Raw genomic sequence first — 21,104 nt, 5'->3', positions numbered from 1 at the left:
GGGATCTCTTCCCAAACCAACTTCCATTAGTAGGGCTGAGGAAGATGCTGAGGTGAGCAGCTCCCAGGTTAGTGGACATGCAGCCAGCAGCTGGAATTACAAGTCAGATCCCACCAGTGGGTACCAGAATGACTAGAATCTCCAAATCCTGAGAAGTAAATGAATTAAACAGGAGGGCCAATAAGGCCATTGCAACTCTAGTTTTGTGAAAAGTGACCCAACAGCTGAGAGCAGCAGAATGAGGAACAGGGCATGGTCTCAGGTGTACACATCATTCCTAGTTGGGGCCTCCATTTATGGCAAAAAGGGTCTTGTCTGAATTTTGTTATGATCCTCGATAAAGACCACCAGGCAGAAATCTTGAAGCCCACAAAGTCAGGTTTGGTGGCAGTGTTTGGAGGCATTTTTGGTTAACTGAGGGTATATGACAGCTAATGGGTAGAGGGGTAGGGATGCTGAAACAAAGTGAACCGGCGGTAATAGACACAATTGCTTCAACTATTAACCTGTGACCAGGTATGAATATGCTAGTGAATTTTCTAATGAAACAAGACTTGCACAACATTGTTCCTTGGTGCGTTCTTATTAGACCAGAGGTTGGCAAACTGACCCACTGCTTATTTTTTGTATAAAGTTTCGTTAACTCATTCATCATCTTTAGTTCATTTCTGTTATACTGGCAGAGTGATATAACAGATGATGCATCTCTAAAATATGGACTGTTGGCTCTTCACAGAAAACTGCTGGGTTCCTGCTTCTGACAGTAAGCTTAAGGCAATAAATACCCTGTGCTTTTCTTCTTCATTTTGACTTTGCACACCTTCCCCAGAGATAAGAGACCAATGAAGGAAAAGCATCAAAATATTGAAACAAGAGTTGGTGGGATAAATAAATGTGTGCTGTCTAGAAGCTGTAAGTGACAAGGAGGCTTTGAACCCATTAGTCATCGTTCTATGACACTGAATGAGTTATGCAACTACACAGATCTCCAGGTTTAATGAGCAGGCAGCTGTGAACTATGGTGCATGGCCACTGCTGTGCTTTTCTTCCTTCATAGGAATTACCAAATTAATAAGAATGGAAGACAAGTTGTTCTCCCCAGGGTCAATCCAGGAGACTGCGGGCCGTGAGAAGGACTTTAAGAAAGGAGAATGGTTGGGAAGTTGTCACCCGATCAGGTATCTTCAGATGTAGTTCCCTCTGCTAGAGGAGGCAGAGTAGCCAACGCATGCATGGGTCAAACAAGAGCACGTCCACCTGTGATGATTGCTCATCCCGTCACAGGTAGTCTTTGGCATAGATGATGTCAGCACCTAACAGCAAGAAGTTCTGTGGAGCAGAAAGGACAGTCAAGGAAGATCATTTAGATGGGCACCGGTGACACTGGAGCCTGTCATCCTAGCTACTCAGGAGGGAGACATCTGAGGATCATGGTTCAAAGGCAGCCCAGGCAGGAAGTATGTGAGATTCTTAGCTCCACTTAACTGGATGTAGCATTGTGGCACAAAGCCTTGAGCGAAAAAAGCTCAGGGACAGTGTACCCAGGCTCCACTCATGGCTTTTTTTGGTAGTTAATTGAATAAAGTCTCAGATTTTCCAGCCTGGGGCTGGCTTCCTACCAGAATCCTCAGATCTCAACCTCCTGAGTAGCTTAGGGTTACAGGTGAGAACCAGCAGCACCCAGCTCACTAGTGCTGTTTTCACCTGTGCCCTATGGAGAAGGCTCCATTTTCCTTTACTTCCTAGGGTGGGAAGGCCGCCAGTGACCAGTGAGCCTCTAGGCTTGACCCCATGGACCCTCATCCACCCAGAACTGGAGCATCTGATCAACTTGTTTTTTCTTTTTTCTTTTGTTGGCTATAGGACTTGAACTGAGGGCCTGAGTGCTGTCCCTGAGCTCTTTTGCTCAAGGCTAGCGTTCTAGCTCTTTGAGCCACAGCACCACTTCTGGTTTTCTGGTAGTTAATTGGGGTGAAGAGTCTCATGAACTTTCCTGCCCTGGCTGGCTTTGTACCATGATTCTCAGATCTCATTCTCTTGAGTAGCTAAGATTACAGGCATGAGTCATTGGCTCCTGGCTTGATCTGACCATTTGAGCACATTATACATACTAACATGCTTGTCTTGCATGTGGCAGGTGCTCAGCACCACCTGTTCCTACTGGATTGTTGGGACCTGAGCTATTCTACAGATACCAAAATTGGTACCTGCTGTTTATACTCTAAAGCCAAAAACAATGGTGTGTCTCTTTTTAAATTAGGTCTAGGATGTATGGGTGTCAGGGGTCTCTCCCAGCTTCCCCACAGTTTGTGGCCCATTTCTTACCTTGTGAATCTGGAGCTCCATGTTCTTGAGGAAGGTGTTGCGTGGAAGAGGGAGTGGAAAACCCTCCTCAAGCTTTGCTGAAAGATGGACAGCAGAGAGATGAGCTAGTGAGCTGGGCATGCCAGGAAGCGTAGAAACAGAGTACAACCTTAGGGTCAGTTCTAGGATTCAGGGGACGTGGAGGCAAAGGCCTGGGAAAGACTCCCTCAGGGTGGGCTGCCATAGGCAGCCCATCTGAGAGTCCCCCACCCACCAGCCAAAGTAGCTAGGGCAGACACACAGGGGCCTCATTCCTGAGGTCCTCCTTCCCTTCTGTGCCTTTGCCAGACCAGTCTTGCTGTTCTTATCTCCTGGGTGTAAAAGGCTATGAAGAGACCAGCCAGATATGGGGAGGGCTGCTGATTTCTCAGGCAGTCCTTGTCCAGGTTTACCCCCAGCAAGGCCATGCAGCAAGGTCACCTTGCTTGACCAGCACCCCCTGACAGGCTCCTCCTCCATACTCTACCTTCTCACCTTCTGAGACCCAGCTTGCCCCTCTTTCCTGATCTCTTAGTCCACAATCGGTGCCTCCCCCCAGTCCTGACCCTCCATAGAGGACCCAGGAACCCTATGGGAAGGGTGGCTCTTAGTTTTGCAGCTACTCTTACCATTGAGGGAGGGATATATGGTGTTGAGTGTGTGGTAATTCAAGATTGCATCCATCAACTCCATCTAGAAGCCCAGGAGGGGCCAGAGCAAAAAGACAGGAATGAGATAATCAATGGAGAAACACCTGACCCCATCTCTGGGTCATTGACATGTCATGACCCTCACCATAGTCCCAGAGCCAGACCCCCCCATAGCTCAGCTCACTCTCCCTAAATGCGATTAAGCTCGTTTGATGGTGCCATGGAGCTTGAACTCAAGGTCTGGGCACTGTCCCTGAGCTACTTTTGCTCAAGGCAGCATTCTTACCACCTGAGATAGACTCCACTTCCATCATTTTGTAGTTGTTTGTTTTAGTGGAAATAAAAGTTGGACAGTCTTTCCCAGAGTGACTTTGAACTGCCATCCTTAGATCTCAGCCTCCTTCATAGCTAGGATTACAGGCATGAGCCTCCAGTGCCCAGCTTTATGAAGTATTTTGTCATCATGTCTTGCTTAACTCATTGCCTACCTATTACAGCTACCACATATAAATGCTATTACCATGTAAGGAACTAATGTCCAGAAAGGTGACAGCTCATGGTCCCGCTAGCAGGTGCCAGAGCTGGTATCTTACTCCAAAGCTCAGGCTCTCTGAGCTGTCCCCTCTGTGGTACTCAGAGCCTCTCATACATCAAGAGCTTTCAGATAAGGGTGTCTTATCTGGGATCTTGGCATATCTCCTGGGGCCCATGAAACTGTGCTTAGCAAAGACATTCAGGAGCTACTGAGAAAATGACTCACGTTGATGTAACTGACGTTGGAGTGTTTTAGTTCCAGTTCCAGTTTGCTGCATGGAGAAAGAAAGAAGCATATGTTAAGAGTAAAATTTGAGCAGACACCCATGGCTTACACCTGTAATCCTAACCACTCAGGAGGCTGAGATCTAAGGAATATGGACAAAGCTAGCCAGGGCAGGGAAGTCCATGAGACTTGTTAGCACCAAAAAGCTTCAAGTAACACTATGGCTCAAGTGATAAAGCACCAGGCTTGAGTGGAAATGCTAAGGGACAGCTTCCAGGCAATGAGTTCAAGTCCTGGTACTGGCATACACACAAAAAGGAGTAAAGTTTGCTGAGTAATCACTCAAAAAGTTTCATGGACTTTCCTGTACTGGCTGGCTTCAAACCACGATCCTCAGATCTCAGACTGCTGAGTGGCTAGGATTATAGGCATGAGCCCCTGGCACTTGTTTTAAGGAGTGCATTTTTGAAAGACTGGTGTTTTCCAGAGACATCTAGTGACCTTGACCAGTTGCTCTGGCCACTGCTGTGATGTCTTCTTCCCTCTCCCCACCCTCCACCCTGCCCACGGTCCCTTACCTTCCTTCGGTCACTGAACCAATGATCCTATTGGACTTCATGCTTATGCTGATGGAGACATTAGTTTTCTAGAAAAACAAAGCCCACTTTAGCATGCCATTGATTCCTGACCCAGGAGACAAATCTACAGCCACTGGAGCTCCAGGTCCTATGGCCACATAGGCAAAGGCTCCCCAGGATTATAGATGGAGGGTGCAAGGAGAAGAGATCTGCAGCTGAGAGCAGGAAAGCTGAGTTATGGAGGTCTCCATTTTAGCGGAAGAAGTGAGAACACACTAAGAACTGGGAGTTTGTGAAGGAGGGAATCTTCTGTTGGTGACGTGACTGAGTGCTTTGGAGAAGGTGATGAAGAGACTAAGGGGCACCCAAGAAGCCCCTGGGCCCTAGAGAAGTGGACACCACCAACTGACAACTTTGAGGGTGAGGCTGCCCTATGACTGTTGCAAAATCTGGAGTGCCTTCAATGTCCTGTTCCACAGGAAGGGGGCCACTGTTCTGACTGAATCCGCTTCTCACCAGGAGGTGAGCTCCCACTTGTAACACCTACCTGGTGAGTGTCAGTATCCCAAAATAGTTCCATTTAAAACTCATTTGAAGGGACTGGGAATGTGGCTTAGTGGTACAGTGCTTGCCTAGCATGCATGAAGCCCAGGGTTCGATTCGTCAGTACCACTTAAACAGAAAAAGTCAGAAGTGGCGCTGTGGTTCAAGTGGGAGAGTGCTAGCCTTGAGCAAAAAGAAGCCAGGGACAGTGCTCAGGCCCTGAGTGCACAGGCTCTGAGTTCAAGCCCGAGGACTGGCAAAAACAAAACAAAAATTCATTTGAAGGCCAGATAGTAGTAACTCATGTCTGTAATCCTAGCTCCTCAAGAGAGAGACCTAAGAATCATAGTTTGAGGCCAGCCTGGGCAGAAAAGTCTATGACACTCTTATCTCCACAATTAACCAGTTAAAAAGAAATAGAGGTATGGCTCAAGTGGTAGAGCACTAGGCTAGAGTAGAAATAGCCAAGCAAGAACACAAGGCCATGAGCAAAAAAAAGCCAGGGACAGTGCTCAGGCCCTGAGTCCATGCCCCAGGACTGGCAACAAAAACAAAACAAAGAACACAAAGCTATGAGTTCATGCCCTAGTAAGGCACTGTCCCCTCCCAAATATAGGGAAGTCTGTTTTCAGCATTCTCTTCTGGAGATTCTGTTGGTTTCTCAGGACCCCTTGAACTTCCATATGAATTTTAGGATCAGTTTGTCAGGGGAAAAAAAAAAGCTAGCTGAGATTTTTGACAAGGATTGTATTTGTAAATCAATTTAGGGAATATTGCCAAATATTTAAATGTTCTTTAAAAAGGATAATTTGATCATTTTTATTTGTAATTTAAATAGCATGGTGTTTAATTTTTTTTTAACGTAGAGCACACACACACAAAAAGGTTAAAACATTTCAACTGAGCAAGTGCATGATGGGATTAGAGGTGTGACTCGGTTGGTAGAGCACTAACCAGTGAGTAAAAGTGTCAGGTACCAAGTTTGAGTCCTGGTAAGAAGAAAAAAACACAGTGGATGACTAGAAGTGAGTCAGATGGTCCATGACTTGATACGTGATGGTATATAAACTCCCTGTAGGAAGCCTGGCTGTGCAGACAGGAAGGTAGAACCCACAGAAGCAGAAACAGCCTTTCCATGTCTATCAGCAACGTCATCGTCGTTGGTCAGCCAAGGGAGAGCCTTTCACGCATGGTGACCATGCCCTTTGCTTCCTGGTCAAGGCTACACTTACCACCCTGAGCTGGAAGAGTGTCTGGCGTTCCGTGGAGTTGGGCAGGAGGGCAAAGGCTTGGATGTTCATGACAGGTGTGAGGGTCACGTTCCCAGGGGTGAACATCGGGAGTGGCTCTGATTCTGGTGACACCTCAAGCTCGACTTGCATGTTACGGTACAACTTGGACAGCTGGGGAGAGAGGGGAGACCAAGAGACAAACAGAGGGACCTTGATAAGTATTTGGGAAGGCCAGATGGGAAGGAGTGGTATTTTTCAGAGCTCCTTTCCAAGAGATAGCTGTTGGATAAAGCACCCAGTGGGGCTAGGAAGGTGACTTAGTGGTAGAGTGCTTGCCTAGCATGCATGAAGCCCTGGGTTTGATTCCTTAGTACCACATAAACAGAAAAGGCTGGAAGTGGCGTTGTGGCTCAAGTGGTAGAGCTAGCCTTGAGCAAAAGAAGCTCAGGGACAGTGCCTAGGCTCTGAGTTCAAGCCCCAGGACTGGCAAGAACAAAACAAACAAGCAAACAAAAAATCCACCCAGTAGATGGCTTGAGTAGCAGTAGATGGCCACCATACTGCCTTGCAGTGCTAGCTTGGCTTGTCTAGAAGGCGGATTTGGGACTGCAGCTTAACTGTCTTTACTCTCCCGGTACCCCCCATCACTTTCCCAGAATGGCCTTTAAATAAACATTTAAAAAGTGGGTAATTATCAGCTTAGCTGCAAATGATTAGTCAGCCCAGGGTGCCAGTGCCACTATGTAAAAGGGCCTTTGTGCTAGTTTCATCTCCTCCCTGAGCAACCCAGTACGGAACAGCAGCTGGTAAACAGATGAAGAAAATAAGGCCCAGCCAGGTGGAGTTCCAAAGCAGAGAAATGGCAAACCTCAGATTCAAGGGCAGGGCATCCAAATGCTCATGCTGCATCTTCATATTGTGAGTCAGTCAGAGGGTGGTAGGAATTGTGTACCCCAAAAACTCAGCTTAATGACTGTGTGTGTGTGTGTGTGTGTGTGTGTGTGTGTGTGTGTGTGTGTGTACTAGGATTTAAACTCAGGGCCTAGCGGCTGTCAAAGAGCATTTTCACTCAAGGCTGATGCTGTACCACTTGAGCTACAGCTCCACTTTGAGCTTTCTGGCGGCTCATTGGAAATAAGACTTACGTGGACTTTCCTGCCTGTACTGGCTTTGAACCTCAATGCTCAGATCTCAGCCTCCTGAGTAGCTAGGATGGCAGCCACCAGCACCTGGCTTTTCCTCTACTGACATAATATTGAAACCTAGAGCTCTACCTAGAGCTCACCGATGTCCAAACACAGTCCTGGGATCTGGCCCAGCTCAAGGGGCCTGAGCTCTCACCTGAGGAACCAGGGCCTGCAGTGTGTTAGTGTTCAGTTGCAGGATGTTCCCTTGCAGCAGGGGAAGCAGGAAGTTGCTGGAGTAGCAGAGCACCATTGTTGTCAGAGGAGTGGATCCTGAGCTCCCACAGTTTGGCTTCCCATTCTGTTTTCGCCATTGTTTGGCCGACTCCTTGGCAGCTAGCGTTGTCAGGCTCTTCAGCTGTCAGAGCAAAAGTAGTCACACTTAACCTTACAGGTTTCACGGGTTAGGTGCTCAGGGCATACCTGGTAGTGTTTTGTTATTTCTCTGGGCCTTCCGTCTCAACCCTCTGCTCCTTCGCACACACCATAACTGTGCTGAAGCCTTAGAGCTCCCCATGCCTTCTTCCTTCCGCCTTAGGCTTCCTGGAAATTATCCTGATGACTGTCTTCCAGCTCTAATGCCATCTTGTCACCTAGGAGGACCTTGTGTGACACAACCTCATCGCTTTACGTTTAACAGTAAAGCATGACTATGCAAATGGGCAGAGAACCCCCAAGCCCTCCTTCCTTTTAAGAACTCATTTACTTTCATCTTAGGTTTTTGTGCCAGTAGCAGGGCTTGAACTCAAGGCCTTTCACGTTTTGCTTGGCATTTTTACTCATGGCTTGTACTCTCCACTTTTGGCTTTTTGCTGGTAACTTGGAGATGAGTCTTTCGGATTTGTCTGCCCAGACTGGGATGGAACTGTGATCCTCAGATCTAGGATTACAGGTGTGAACCACTGGTGTCTGCCCCCTTCCCTAGCTTAAAATTATTTCTTTCCAGTTGGGGAATTGAACCCAGGGCCTTGAACATGCCCCTTTGTTTGTATTTTATTTTTGAGACAGGGTCTCATTAACTGCCTGGGTTGGTCTGGAACTCTTGATCTTTCTACCTCTGTCTCCTGAACAGCTGATATTTCAGGTGTACACTTCCCCACCAAGCTACATCAAGCTCTTTACAGACAACAGCCCATGGACTTTCTAGGAAAAGGAACCATTCGGATTCACATGTACAGACAAGGAAACTGAGGCAAGGGTCGGATTCAAACCCATGTTTGACAGGCTGCCAATTCTACCTTCTTTCCTGGGCTCCTTACAGTATCCACTGAGCTACCTCCCATGGGAAGCTCTCCTAGGGCCCTCTGCCCCCTTCCTCCACCACTCACGTGCTCATTTGTGATGGTGACCTTCATGAGGCCAGCCTGATAATACACTCTGCTGGCTGTGTTAAAGACATATTCAGAGACCACGAAGTAAACCATGCGCTCATACTGTTGGGGTAACGTCAGGGCTGGGGCCTCAAAGGGGGCTGGGGAGCGATGGCTTTGGCTGAAGAATTCACCCTGGAGAGAGAGTACTTATCAGTTACCATAGTTTCTACCAGTGAGGGTGTGGGACAGAAATGTCCAAAGCCTGCATGGGGGAAGGCTGCTGAGGCTGGGTGGCAGCTGAGTGATTGGTGTGTCCTAAATATAGAAGTGTGTTATGGCCCTATCCCATTTAGATCCTGCAGCTGCCTGAACCACCCCGCCCCCATCCCCAGGCCCCAGCCTAGGATGGAGGAGGGGAGGTCCAGCACACTAGGGAAGGGTGGGGCCCGTGGTGCAATACCTCAGCTCTGGCCCCTCCCATCACCTCACCCCCTGCTTCCATTCTTACCACCATTGTTCTGTGTCTTCCTGCCTTCCTAGCCCAAGGACTTGGGTCACCATGAATGAGCCCAGCAAAACAGACCAGGATAACCTTTCCCTTTCAAGATTGGCACATTAGTCACGCCTGCACAGTCCCTTTTGCCATATGCAGGAGCATTTACAGATCCAGAGTTAGGACGCAGCCATCTTGGGGAGCCATGTTTCAGGCTATTGTAAGGGTGGGGCAGGTAGCAATGAAGACACTTTGTACTTGCACCACAGCTAGGCACTTGGTAATCTTCTGGTCCTCTCACTTTATCCCCACAATGCATGCAGGCAAGCTTGTTGCCATTCCGATTTCAATAGGGGTTCAGAGAAGTTAAGCAACTGTCCCAGGGGGCAGCCAGGACATTCGGTGGTAGAGCTAGAATTCAAACTCATCTTCTGCACTTCAGAGGGATTTACCCTGTTGGCTCACAGACCCCAACCTTAGGTGTTGCTCTGCAGTTCTTGTGCCCCATCTGCCCACTGTGGGCACCAGGCAGAGATGGAGACTAAGATATAAAAGGACTGGAAAGGCAGGGGAGAAGCTAACTCTGGGAGGTGGAACTGATTTCCTAGCAGCCCTGGATTCTAAGCATGCCCCCACCCACCCACCCCAGGCCCCTTACCTTAAAGAACACATTCAGGTTATTAGCTGTCACTTGGGGATTTTCTACCAAGCTGTAGTCAATACCAGAAACCTGGTCAATTGTCGTGGTGACTGTGAAACAGGAAAGAGGCAGCTTTATGAACAAAGTGGCCCTGCACAGGTGTGTAAACTCTGGGCAACACTTTCACATGAGCTATGGTCTTTGGAGGATGGTACTGGGGTTGACCTATGGTACTTGAAGCCAGAGATAATCAGGGGAGAGGGAGGAGGGAGATGTTGCATCTATCTATCTATCTATCTATCTATCTATCTATCTATCTATCTATCTATCTATCTATCTTGCCAGTTGTGGGGCTTGAACTCAGGACCTAGGAGCTGTCTCTGAGTTCTTTTTGCTCAAGGCTAGTGGTCTACCACTTGAGCCACAGCAACACTTCCAACTTTTTCTGAGTCATTTCTGCCTGGGCTGGCTTCAAACTGCCATCCTCAGATCTCAGCCTTCTGAGTCACTAGGATTACAGACGTGAGCCACAGTGCCTGGCTCTTTTGTTGTTGTTGTTGTTGTCGTTCTGGCTGTCCTAGAGTATCAGTGCTGTCTCTGAGCTTTTGTACTCAACACTAGTGCTCTACCACTTGAGCCACAACTCCACTTTTGGCTTTTTGGTGTTTAATTGGAGATAAGAGTCTTAAGGGGATTGGGATGTGGCTTAGTGGTAGAGTGCTTGCCTAGCATGCATGAAGCCCTGGGTTCGATTCCTTAGCACCACATAAAACAGAAAAAGCCGGAAGTGCTGCTGTGACTCAGGTGGTAGAGTGCTAGCCTTGAGAAAAAAAAAAAAGAAGAAGAAGCCAGGGACAGTTCTTGGGCTCTGAGTCCAAGCCCCAGGACTGGCAAAAAAAAAAAAAAAAAAAAAAAAAGAGTCTTAAGGACTTTCCTTCTCTGTCTGGCTTTGAATTATGATCCTCAGATCTCAGCTTCCTGAGTAGCTAGGATTACAGGTATGAGCCACTAGTACCTGGTAACATTGCTTTTTTTGCTCATTCATTTATTCATTCATTAAGTATTTTATGCCAGGCACAATTCAAGGGATTGAAGTTAGTCCAAGTCCCTATCCTCATGGAGCCCCGAAAGGAAAAAGACCATCAAAATACTTGAGTGAATAAATAAACAACTGCACCCCTCCAGAGGGTAAGGCCGGGCACCTAATGGGGGCAGAGCAGAAGTTGGTAGCCTAGCTGGAACAGGGAGTCAGAGAAGCTTCCTGAGGAGGTGGGTGTGCTGGGATCTGAAGGAGGGATGCTGATGCGGGGAGAAGGAGGAGGGCATGGAGAAGGATGTTCCTGATGGAGGAAAGGGAGGAGCAAGGACTTCAAGTAGGTGGGGCCTTGTCAGAGGAACCAATGGGACCCCACGTGGCTGCAGGAGTGACAGGGAGTAGAGGGAAGCTGGAGAAGTGTGGCAGGCAGGGCCAGACCAGGCAAGGCCTTGTCACGGAAGATTGGGCTCAGGGTTCTGAGGGTCGGAGGAGTCTGTTGTGGAACTTGTGTGGCCATTGAAGGTGCCAGGGATCACTGGGGGTAGGGCTGGGAGAGGCCTCAGGCTTCACCTAGGAAGCTCAAAGCCCATCATTCTGTTAAATAACCCAGCCACAACCCACATATGACTCTCTCCAGTGAATTTGTGATTCTCTGGATACCTAACACTACCAGCAGCTTTTTTTTTTTTTTTTTTTTTTTTTTTTTGCCAGTCCTGGGGCTTGAACTCAGGGCCTGAGCACTGTCCCTGCCTTCTTTTTGCTCAAGGCTAGCACTCTGCCACTTGAGCCACAGCGCTACTTCTGGCTTTTTCTATATATGTGGTGCTGAGGAATCGAACCTAGGGCTTCATGTATACAAGGCAAGGACTCTTGCCACTAGGCCATATTCCCAGCCCCTACCAGAAGCTTTTGAAGTCCTTTTTCCATCCTCATGACCCCCACTACTCCATTTCTAACCCTGTGGGATAGCGGGACATACTTAATAGGAGAAATTCTCCCAGGATTGCCCCAGGCATGGGTGGTTCCCCAGTACCCAGTGCTGTGAAATCTGATGGCAGCAAGAAGTATATGTGTGGGGTGGAGGGTGGGGGAGCTCCAAACCTGGCAGACTCTGGAGATAGGGGTTCAGGTTCGAGGCCGCTGACTTCCTGACCATCTCGCAGATCTGCAGGAGGGAGGGAGGAAGGAAGCCCAGTGAGTTCTTCCTTCACGGCTCTGCTTGACAGTGAGCACTGGGCTTCCCCAGCACAGGAACCTGGAGGAGGCCCATCCCTGCACAGCCTGCGAGTGTGCTAGGTGGGGAGGGGGAAGGTGGAAAAGGAGAGACCACTGCCCCCTTCAGTCCACAGCATGGGACTGGCAGTGATGCAAGTGACAGAGCACCTGCCTTGCAAGCACAAGGACCAGAGTTCAACACTTAGTACTATTTATAACAAGTATAGTTATATATATAATACATATTTTTCTTTTCTTTTGGGGTACTGGAAGTTGAACCCAGGATGTTGCACTTGCTAGGCAAGTGCATTGCCACTGAGCTACATTCTAGCCTCTCTCTTCATATATATATATATATATATATATATATATATATATAACCCATATGTATGTATATATACATATATATACACATATATGTATATATAGATAAATAGATAGTTTTTGTTTAGAGATAGGATTTCACTCTATAGATCTGTCTGTCAGTCAGTCTGTCTATCATCTATCTATCTAGTCTATAAGCTACTCTCTGTGCAGCCCTAGCTGGCCCCCCAAATCACTACCCTCCTGCTTCAGCCTCATGTGCAAGGATTATAGGCAAATGTTCTACCACACTCTCACACACAAAAGAGACATATATAAAAACAATCCACAGAAACTTTACACGGTCTTGTCAATGGAACACTTGATATTTGGTATAACCTGGATATAACTAGCAAAATCAATATGAGCGATTAAAAGGAAAAAAAAACAAACAGGAGAAGGCTGGCTGGATACTGCAGCCCATTTAGATAATGTCCCCTTTTTGTTTTTTTGTTAGAAAAAGTTTGGGATCCATTTGCTACCAAGTGACTAGAAAGAGAACAAAAGACAGCAAAGGGAATGACTTATTCATTCTGTCATTGTGTCACTTGCATGATTGAATAACAAGCCTTCCTCTCCAGGAAAGCCATTTCTTTTTGTGGGGTAATTTTTTAGAAGCATTGTTCTACTGTGAACTTCAAGCCAGCCACTGGCTGTCAGGTGGCCCTGACCCAACAGCTTGGGGAGTACCAAGGCAGGGCTGCCCTGCCCAGGGTACGAGGCCTCCCAAGCTTGGAGGGTACCTTCTCTCTCAGGTCCCATACATTTCCCACCAGTGCCTTCAGCCAGAGGACCTCTCTGCAGAGCCACCCGGAGCTTTGCACTCAGCTCCAGGGGCCTGGAGTCAGTAATGGCATTCGAAGCGTCATCCATTTCTTGGGCTCAACCTCCCTGGTGGGAGGCTTGCCCCATTCACTTTGGACATGTGGTGTCCAGATTTTTCTGGCTCACATTTTCTGTTTGTTTAGCAGAGATGACAAACCCACACAGGACTGTTGGGAGCTTCAGTGGTTCTGGGAACCCCTCCCTCCCCCATTTCCTCAGCTCTTTCCTGTACCAGGCATTACTAGGAAGTCTTATCACATTTGTTGGCCCTCATACTATCCCAGCATGGCCAATGCTGTGACTTTATAGTCAAGGGTCCTGAGGCTCAGAAAGATTAAGACAGTTACCTAAGACGTCACAGCCAGAAGAGTGCCAGGCTATCCAACTGTAGAGCTCATGTAGTCCATGGTAAAAAGTTAAGGAGATTGGGCTGGAAATATGGCCTAGTGGTAAAGTGCTCGCCTCATATACATGAAGCCCTGGGTTCGATTCCTCAGCACCATATATACAGAAAAAGCCGGAAGTGGCGCTGTGGCTCAAGTGGTAGAGTGCTGGCCTTGAGCAAAAAGAAGCCAGGAACAGTGTTCAAGCCCTGAGTTCAAGCCCCAGGACTGGCACACACAAAAAAAAGTTAAGGAGATAAAATACAATTCAAAACTGGGTACTGGTGGCTCACGCTTGTAATCCTAGCGTCTCAGGAGGCTGAGATCTGAGGATCATGGTTCCATGGTTCAAAGCCAGCCTGGGCAGGAAAGTCTCTGAGACTCTTATCTCTAATTAAGTACCAAAAGGCTAGACATGAAGGTGTGTCTCAAGTGATAGAGTATCAACCTTGAGTGAAAAAGCTAAAGGATAACATTCTGACTCAGTTTAAATCCCAGTGCTGGTACCCACACACAAATTCAATTGATAGAAGACTCTGTCATGTTGATAATGGTGAATGTGCCAGATTCACTGTGCAGTTATCTAACTGAATCCTCACCAAGCATCTTCAGGTGGGGGGGGTCACTCTTCTCATTTTATGAATGAGGAGATTGAAGGTCAAGTGCATCCAGTAATGTGCTCCAAGATACTCAAAGGGTAGATCAAAGATACACCTCTCATCCACAGAGGCCTCACCAAGGCTATGAGGCAAGAGGCACTGAAATTCATCCTCACCACTGTTTTTTGGATGGTACACTTTTTATGGGGGGGGGGGCAGGGAGTCCTATTTAGGAAACCATAGACCTAAGGTGAAAAAGATATCCTGGGTTTTCTCCTAAAGAAGTTTTAAATTTTACTTCCTGGAAGTAATTTTATTTTTGCCAGTCCTGGGGCTTGAACTCAGAGCCTGAGCACTGTCCCTGGCTTCCTTTTGCTCAAGACTAGCACTTTACTACTTGAGCCACAATGCCACTTTCAGCCTTTTCTGTTTATGTGGTGCTGAGGAATCGAACTCAGGGCCTCATGCACGCTAGGCAAGCACTCTACCACTAAGCCACATTCCCAGCCCCTCTGGAAGTAATTTTTTACATGGTATAATTTCTCTCCAATATTTATTTAATGTTACCTACAACTAGATAATTAAATAACATATTGATGGGCCTAAATACCCATTTAGCATAGATGATCACATAAACTTGGGCGAAGCCTTGCCTTTTGCCTTTGCATGGAGAATGAGGAAGATTTTGTTAGGCAAATTCAAGTGACAACATACTTAAGCATGATAATGACAATATGCCCCCAAATATCAACTATATAGATAGGAACGATTTATATGCTATCTATCTATCATATCTTTTTGTTTACCTTTTGCTCCAAGTTTCTTTTGATGTTGTTTTCAATTTTTTGATGGAAGAGGTTTATAATCCAACTAGAGAAAAGAGGACAGAGGATCAGGATATCGTTTTGATTAATTGAGCCTCCCAAGGGGAATAACCCAACTATGAGACCCAGACAGGTGACTTTATCCCAAGGGAGGATGATCCTTGTATGTATGATAATGTAAACTTCCCCCAGAATCCTTGTCCTGCTTTCCAGCTCACTTCTTTGTCCTCAGCCTAGTAATTGTTCAATGTAGCTAACCCTTGCCCTTACCCTGACCCTGACTCAGTCAATCACTGCCCAAGATGATTGGTTCAGGGATGAGCGTGTGACCCAACACAGACCAATGAAAGCTCTTCCCAGGGTGTGTGAGAAAAGGGTGTTTGCTGATACTGTGAGCATAAGGGACAAGGAAGACCCAGCTCATAGTAACCATCTTTTCTACTCTAGGATAGGGGTCTTGAGCTCAGGGACTCCAGTTTTTGCATAACTTTTTTCCCCCTCAGGGCTAGTACTCTATAATTTGAATGACATCTCTACTTCTGGTTAACTGGAGAGAAGAGTCTCTTTTTCTGTTTGTTTTTTTTTTTTTGGCCAGTCCTAGGCCGTGAACTCATGGCCTGAGCACTGTCCCTGGCTTCTTTTTTGCTCAAGGCTAGCACTCTGCCACTTGAGCCACAGCGCCACTTCTGGCCATTTTCTGTATATGTGGTGCTGAGGAATTGAACCCAGGGTCTCATGTATACGAGGCAAGCACTCTTGCCACTAGGCCATATCCCCAGCCCCAAGAGAAGAGTCTCTTGGTCTCAACCTTCTGTTTGTTTTGTTTTTGTTGCCAGTCCTGGGGCGTGGACTCAGGGCCTGAGCACTATCCCTGGCTTCTTTTTGATCTAGGCTAGCACTCTACCTCTTGAGCCACAGTGCCACTTCTGGTTGTTTTCTATATATGTGGTATTGAGGAATCGAACCCAGGGCTTCAGGTATTATGAGGTGAGCACTTTACCACTACGTCATATTCCCAGCCACTCTTGGATTCGTTTACCCAAGTTAGCTTTGAACCATTATCTTTAGATCTCAGCTTCCTAAACAGCTAGGATTAGAAGCGTGAACCACAAGTGCCTAGCTTCTTTCTTTTTTAATGTTTGAGATAGTCTCACTGTATTGGCCCAGGCCTGGAGTTCATAATCCCCCTAGAGTTTATATCCTCCCAAGGGCTGAGACTATACGTGTGTACTGCCATGCCCAGCTTTGAGCCCTGATCTTGATGAGTCATAAAACATTGGTTCTTGGGTTACATTAGATGAGTTAAATTAGGGATGAGCTGGATACAGAAACAGTGCTGCCTGTCACCTCTGAGTACCCGGGGTCACTTACCTTAAGCTTCCAGAAAAGCGAACTCTGACGTGGCCAATGGAATTGCTGCAGTGGGTCACAGAGACAGTGGGGCGTCCAGACTGGTCCTTGCCCAAGTTCAGAGAAACGGAGATAGAAATGCCATCCATTGAGAGATCAAAGGTGCCCCGGAGGGTGCTAGTTGGAACAAATGAGAAGCTATGTAATCAAAGTCATCCCTAAGGAGAATAATCTAAGGATAATGACCTAGATTTGCTAGCCAGGCTCCCACAAACTAGCTGTGGATCTTGTCTGGGCCACTTTGGACTATTAATTGGAACACCCAATGTTTATTATTTTTTTATGTGTCAGGCACATTCCTGCTTTATTTAACCTATCAATTGTTAGCCCCGGTTCATAGACCAAGGGACTGAAGCTTATGAATTTGGATACTTTTGTAAAGTAGACCGTTAGTTAAGACCTAGAACTTGGATCTAGAGGGTGTAGGGGCAGATCCACAGTCCCATCTGGGTACCACTCACATGAATGCCTTCTTCACCTTCCAGTTCCCGCTCATGGACATGTAGTTATTGGACAGGGATGCTCTGAGCCCTTGCTTTGGAAGTAGACTCAGCTCTGAGTTCTGGAGCACCAAGTGATCAATGTGCAAGCTGAGGAAGGAAGGCAGAAAAACCAGAATATATCCATCATGGAACAAGCCCTGAATGAGTTTCCAGACCCCCCTGCAGGCCTCCATGCTTATTTTTGAATGCACTGGTCTGAATCACAGAGGACCATCCAAGCAGCTCATTCATGTGTCTCCATCTGCCGGCTCCTCCAGGACACCTTCCCCAGCCTGGAAGTCTTTAGCCTTCCTCTTTCCTTTGACACTCCTTCATGGCTCCAGTTTAGCCTACTGACTGGACCTTCACTACCTCCAGGATCCTACAAGCTGGCTTTGTAGCTGTGTCCTGTCCTCACAGAGAAATCTGGAGCTTCTCTCCCCTGTCCCCTCCTCCACTCATGACTGTCAATAGGAACAAAGTGGATGGGAGGGGGGGTGCTTAGTAAGTGTGAGGCCCTGGGTTCCATTCCCAGCACTACAAAAAAGAGTCTTTACTTGACCTCTGTAGTGTCCTACCTGACCTCTGTATATCATCTTTACAATAACTATAAAAACAAACAAGGATCAAGGATTCACTACTCCATCAGAGCTCACCCACCGGTACACTGTGCGCCATCTGGGGCTCACAGATATTTCCTTCCTTCCTTCCTTCCTTCCTTCCTTCCTTCCTTCCTTCCTTCCTTCCTTCCTTCTCTCCCTCCTACCTTCCTTTCTTCCTTCCTTCCTTCCTTCCTTCCTTTTTTGCCAGTCCTAGGGCTTGAACTCAGGGGCCTGAGCCCTGTCTCTGAGCTTCTTTTGCTCAAGGCTAGCACTCTACCACTTGAGCCACAACATCATTTCTGGCCTTTTCTGTTTATATGGTACTGAGGAATCGAACCCAGGGCTTCATGCATGCTAGGCAAGCACTCTACCAGCAAGCCACATTTCTAGCCCTCTGTGAGACTCTTATCTCCAAAGAATCATTCAAAAACTGGAAATGGTTCTGTGGCTCAAGTGGTAGAGTGCTAGCCGTGAACACCTGGCTCAGGGACAGTGCCAGGCTCTGAGTTCAAACCCCACAACTGACAAAAACAAAACAAGCAAACAAACAAACAAAAACAACCGGTGGGGCCCCCTAATCCAAAGCTGGCATACTCAAAGAAAGCAACCAGGAGAATAATGGGAAATAGATTCCTCTAAAGTCAGACTCCTGCCTGAGGTGTTGAGCTGGGGATGTAATGTCTCCCCTGATAGAGGCAAACAAGAGGAGGAAGGATTTGGAGGTGTGGCACCCCCTTCTGCTACTCTCCCATTTAAAAAAAAAAAAAGACCTCCAATGATTTCACAAGCAACCTTCTCTCAGTCTCTGCAGAACTTGTAGGCAACTCAGCAGATGTGTAAGCCTTCTGAGAGACTGCTGCTGCTGCCCAGCCCTGACGTAAGTCTTTGCGGAACTTGTAGGCAACCCAGCAGAAGGTGTGTACACAGTTCAGGAGACAGCTGCTGCTTCCTAGCCCAGATCCAGCCCATCCCTTCCAACCTGGAGATTCCGCTTCAGTTAAAAAGTTCAGGGGCTGGGAGTATAGGCTAGTGGTAGAGTGCTTGCTTAGCATACATGAAGCCCTGGGTTCGATTCCTCAGTGCCACATGAACAGAAAAAGCTGGAAGTAGCACTGTGGCTCAAGTGATAGAGTGCTAGCCTTCAGCAAAAAAAAAAACTCTGGGACAGTGCTCAGGCCCTGAGTCCAAGCCCCAGGACTGGCCAAAAAAAAAAAAAAAAAAAAAAAAAGAAAGAAAAAAAAGAAAGAAAGAAAAAAGTGGTTTCTCTGTTTCTCCCCGACTGAATTTCTATAGAACACTGGAGGGTTCCTTTTTTCACTTCATTGCCGACTCTGTGTTGATCTTCCTTCCCCTGTAACCCTTGGTTTCCACCCTTCCTCCTTGGCTACCCCTGCAGCGGAGAAAGGAGACCTCACCTGTAAAAATCATAGCTGACTGACCCAATCCAACGTATCCTGGAGCGTCCTGAGAGGCTGGGCACTGTGATGGTAGACAACTCCTTCTTCAAGATGGCAATTGCATACTGGTGGGCTGGAGGGGGTGGGGTGCAAAGGGAAGGGTCTTTGATTCATCTGTTCTGTGGGAGACAGCTTGGTGAGCTGGGCTTGGTCATTGTGTCACTTTGATTGAATTCTCCTTACTGTTGAGACAATCCCAAGTGAATCTCTTAAATTCTCCAAGCCTCAGTTTCTCCATAAGCAAGATGGTGATAATGACACTAACTTGATCCTACAAATTCAGTTATGCCAGTGAGATCAGTCACTGGTGGCTCATCCCTGTAATGGTAGCTACTCAAGAGGCTGAGATGCTTATCTCCAATTAACCATCAAAAAACAGGAAAAGGGGGCTGGGGATATAGCCTAGTGGCAAGAGTGCCTGCCTCGGATACACGAGGCCCTAGGTTCGATTCCCCAGCACCACATATACAGAAAACGGCCAGAAGCGGCGCTGTGGCTCAAGTGGCAGAGTGCTAGCCTTGAGCGGGAAGAAGCCAGGGACAGTGCTCAGGCCCTGAGTCCAAGGCCCAGGACTGGCCAAAAAAAAACAAAAAAAAAACAACAGGAAAAGGAGGTAATGGCTCAAGTGGAAGAATACCAGCTTTGAGCAGAAAAGCTAAGGGATAGTGCCCAGGTCCTAAGTTCAAACCCCAGTACCGGCATAAAGGAAAGGAAATAAATAAATTCTATCAGCGACTCACAGTGCTGGGCAAATGACCATCACTGCCCCTTATTTATTTAGCAAGGGCTTGAGCAAGGATGAACTACAGGGGGGCTCTGGAGGACTCGGTTACTGCAGCGGTGGAGGAGAGTAGTGTCAAACTTTCAGCTTTTGCATTGTTGCTTAGGTCACATGTCCTCCATGCAGATTCCTAGGCTCCCTTCCAGTTTTGGGTGGATTCCCAGAACTCTACATTAATATATGTCCCAGTTCTTTCTTTCTTTCCCTCTTTCTTCTTCTTCTTCTTCTTCTTCTTCTTCTTCTTCTTCTTCTTCTTCTTCTTCTTCTTCTTCTTCTTCTTCTTCTGTCAGTCATAGGGTTTGAACTCAGGGCCTGGGCACTGTCCCTGAGCTCTTTTGCTCAAGGCTAGCACTCTACCAATTTGAATCACAGTGCCACTTCCAATTTTCTGGTGGTTAATTGGAGAAGAGTCTCACAGACTTTCCTGACAGGGCTGGCTTTGAACTGAGATCCTCAAATCTCAGCCTCCTGAGTAGCTAGGATTGTAGGAGTGAGCCACCAGTGCCTGGCCCTAGCTCTTTTAATGTGAGGGAAACGGCTGGTCTTCTTCTAATCCTCCCCCACCCTCCCAGATTCAAGATGGGGAAATTGAAGCCGGAAAGGTGACAAATGCAAAGTGTGTAATTCCAGGCAGTGTCAGAACCTCAGCCTGCAATAGATTGTCCACATCAGAAGAAAACAGTTCCATCCACTTACCATATTCCAGGCCTTTCCTGGTGATCTGGACCACAATTCCAGGATTGGAAGTCCCTTCTCCAAACCTAGAGCTCCCCATCAACAGCAGCAGGGCCACGACCACACAGTGTAGTCTAGCCTTCATCCTTGACTTCAGTCTTTTCCTGGGCAGAGGCTCGCTGACTGTAGGTTACAGTGGAGGCTGAGGAGCTTTATAAAGCATGGGGCTAGATGAGGAACTGAGCCAGCTTGGGGGTGGGGTGGGGGAAGAGAGTTCAGGACTTTGGGGACAGTCAGTTTCCAGCAACCTGAGAGGGAGAGAAGGTTGCTTGTGAAATCATTGGAGGTCTTTTTTTTTTTTTTAATGGGAGAGTAGCAGAAGGGGGTGCCACACTTCCAAATCCTTCCTCTTCTTGTTTGCCTCTATCAGGGGAGCCTCCCACACATTACATCCCCAGCTCAACACCCTCTATTCATTCCTCATTATCATTGTTTGAAGTCTAAACACCCAGCCTGGCTATGAAGGCCACCGCAGAGTGGCTGCCTGCCACCAACCCCTCCAACCGGATCTTCTACTGGCCCCAGCCTGCTGGCCTGTCCTGTAGCCCAGCTGGAAGCCACTGGAATCTTCTGGGATCTGCTGTTCTCCACTTAAGTTAGGCAAGATCATCTCAAGTCACAAGCACAATAGATGCTCCACTGCTCTAGGTTTCCCT

At 47.4% G+C, this 21,104-nt stretch overlaps 1 protein-coding gene across 1 annotated transcript; it reads right to left on the bottom strand.

The window, feature by feature from the left end:
- Positions 1-920: 920 nt before the first annotated feature.
- On the bottom strand, positions 921-20,540 carry LOC125352369 (lipopolysaccharide-binding protein-like). The gene is made up of 15 exons (XM_048347466.1): positions 20,410-20,540; positions 18,891-19,005; positions 16,853-16,981; positions 16,353-16,508; positions 14,964-15,027; positions 11,874-11,937; positions 9,755-9,846; positions 8,619-8,795; positions 7,448-7,648; positions 6,107-6,277; positions 4,332-4,399; positions 3,754-3,799; positions 2,973-3,036; positions 2,326-2,402; positions 921-1,329 (listed from the first exon to the last, which is right to left on the bottom strand). The coding sequence occupies exons 1-15, from the start codon at positions 20,531-20,533 to the stop codon at positions 1,279-1,281; spliced, it is 1,599 nt and encodes a 532-aa protein (XP_048203423.1). The 5' UTR covers positions 20,534-20,540; the 3' UTR covers positions 921-1,278.
- Positions 20,541-21,104: the final 564 nt, after the last annotated feature.

Source organism: Perognathus longimembris, chromosome 6 (assembly GCF_023159225.1).
Source record: "Perognathus longimembris pacificus isolate PPM17 chromosome 6, ASM2315922v1, whole genome shotgun sequence".
Classification (NCBI taxonomy): domain Eukaryota; kingdom Metazoa; phylum Chordata; class Mammalia; order Rodentia; family Heteromyidae; genus Perognathus; species Perognathus longimembris.
This window is presented reverse-complemented; position numbering and strand designations above follow the sequence as displayed.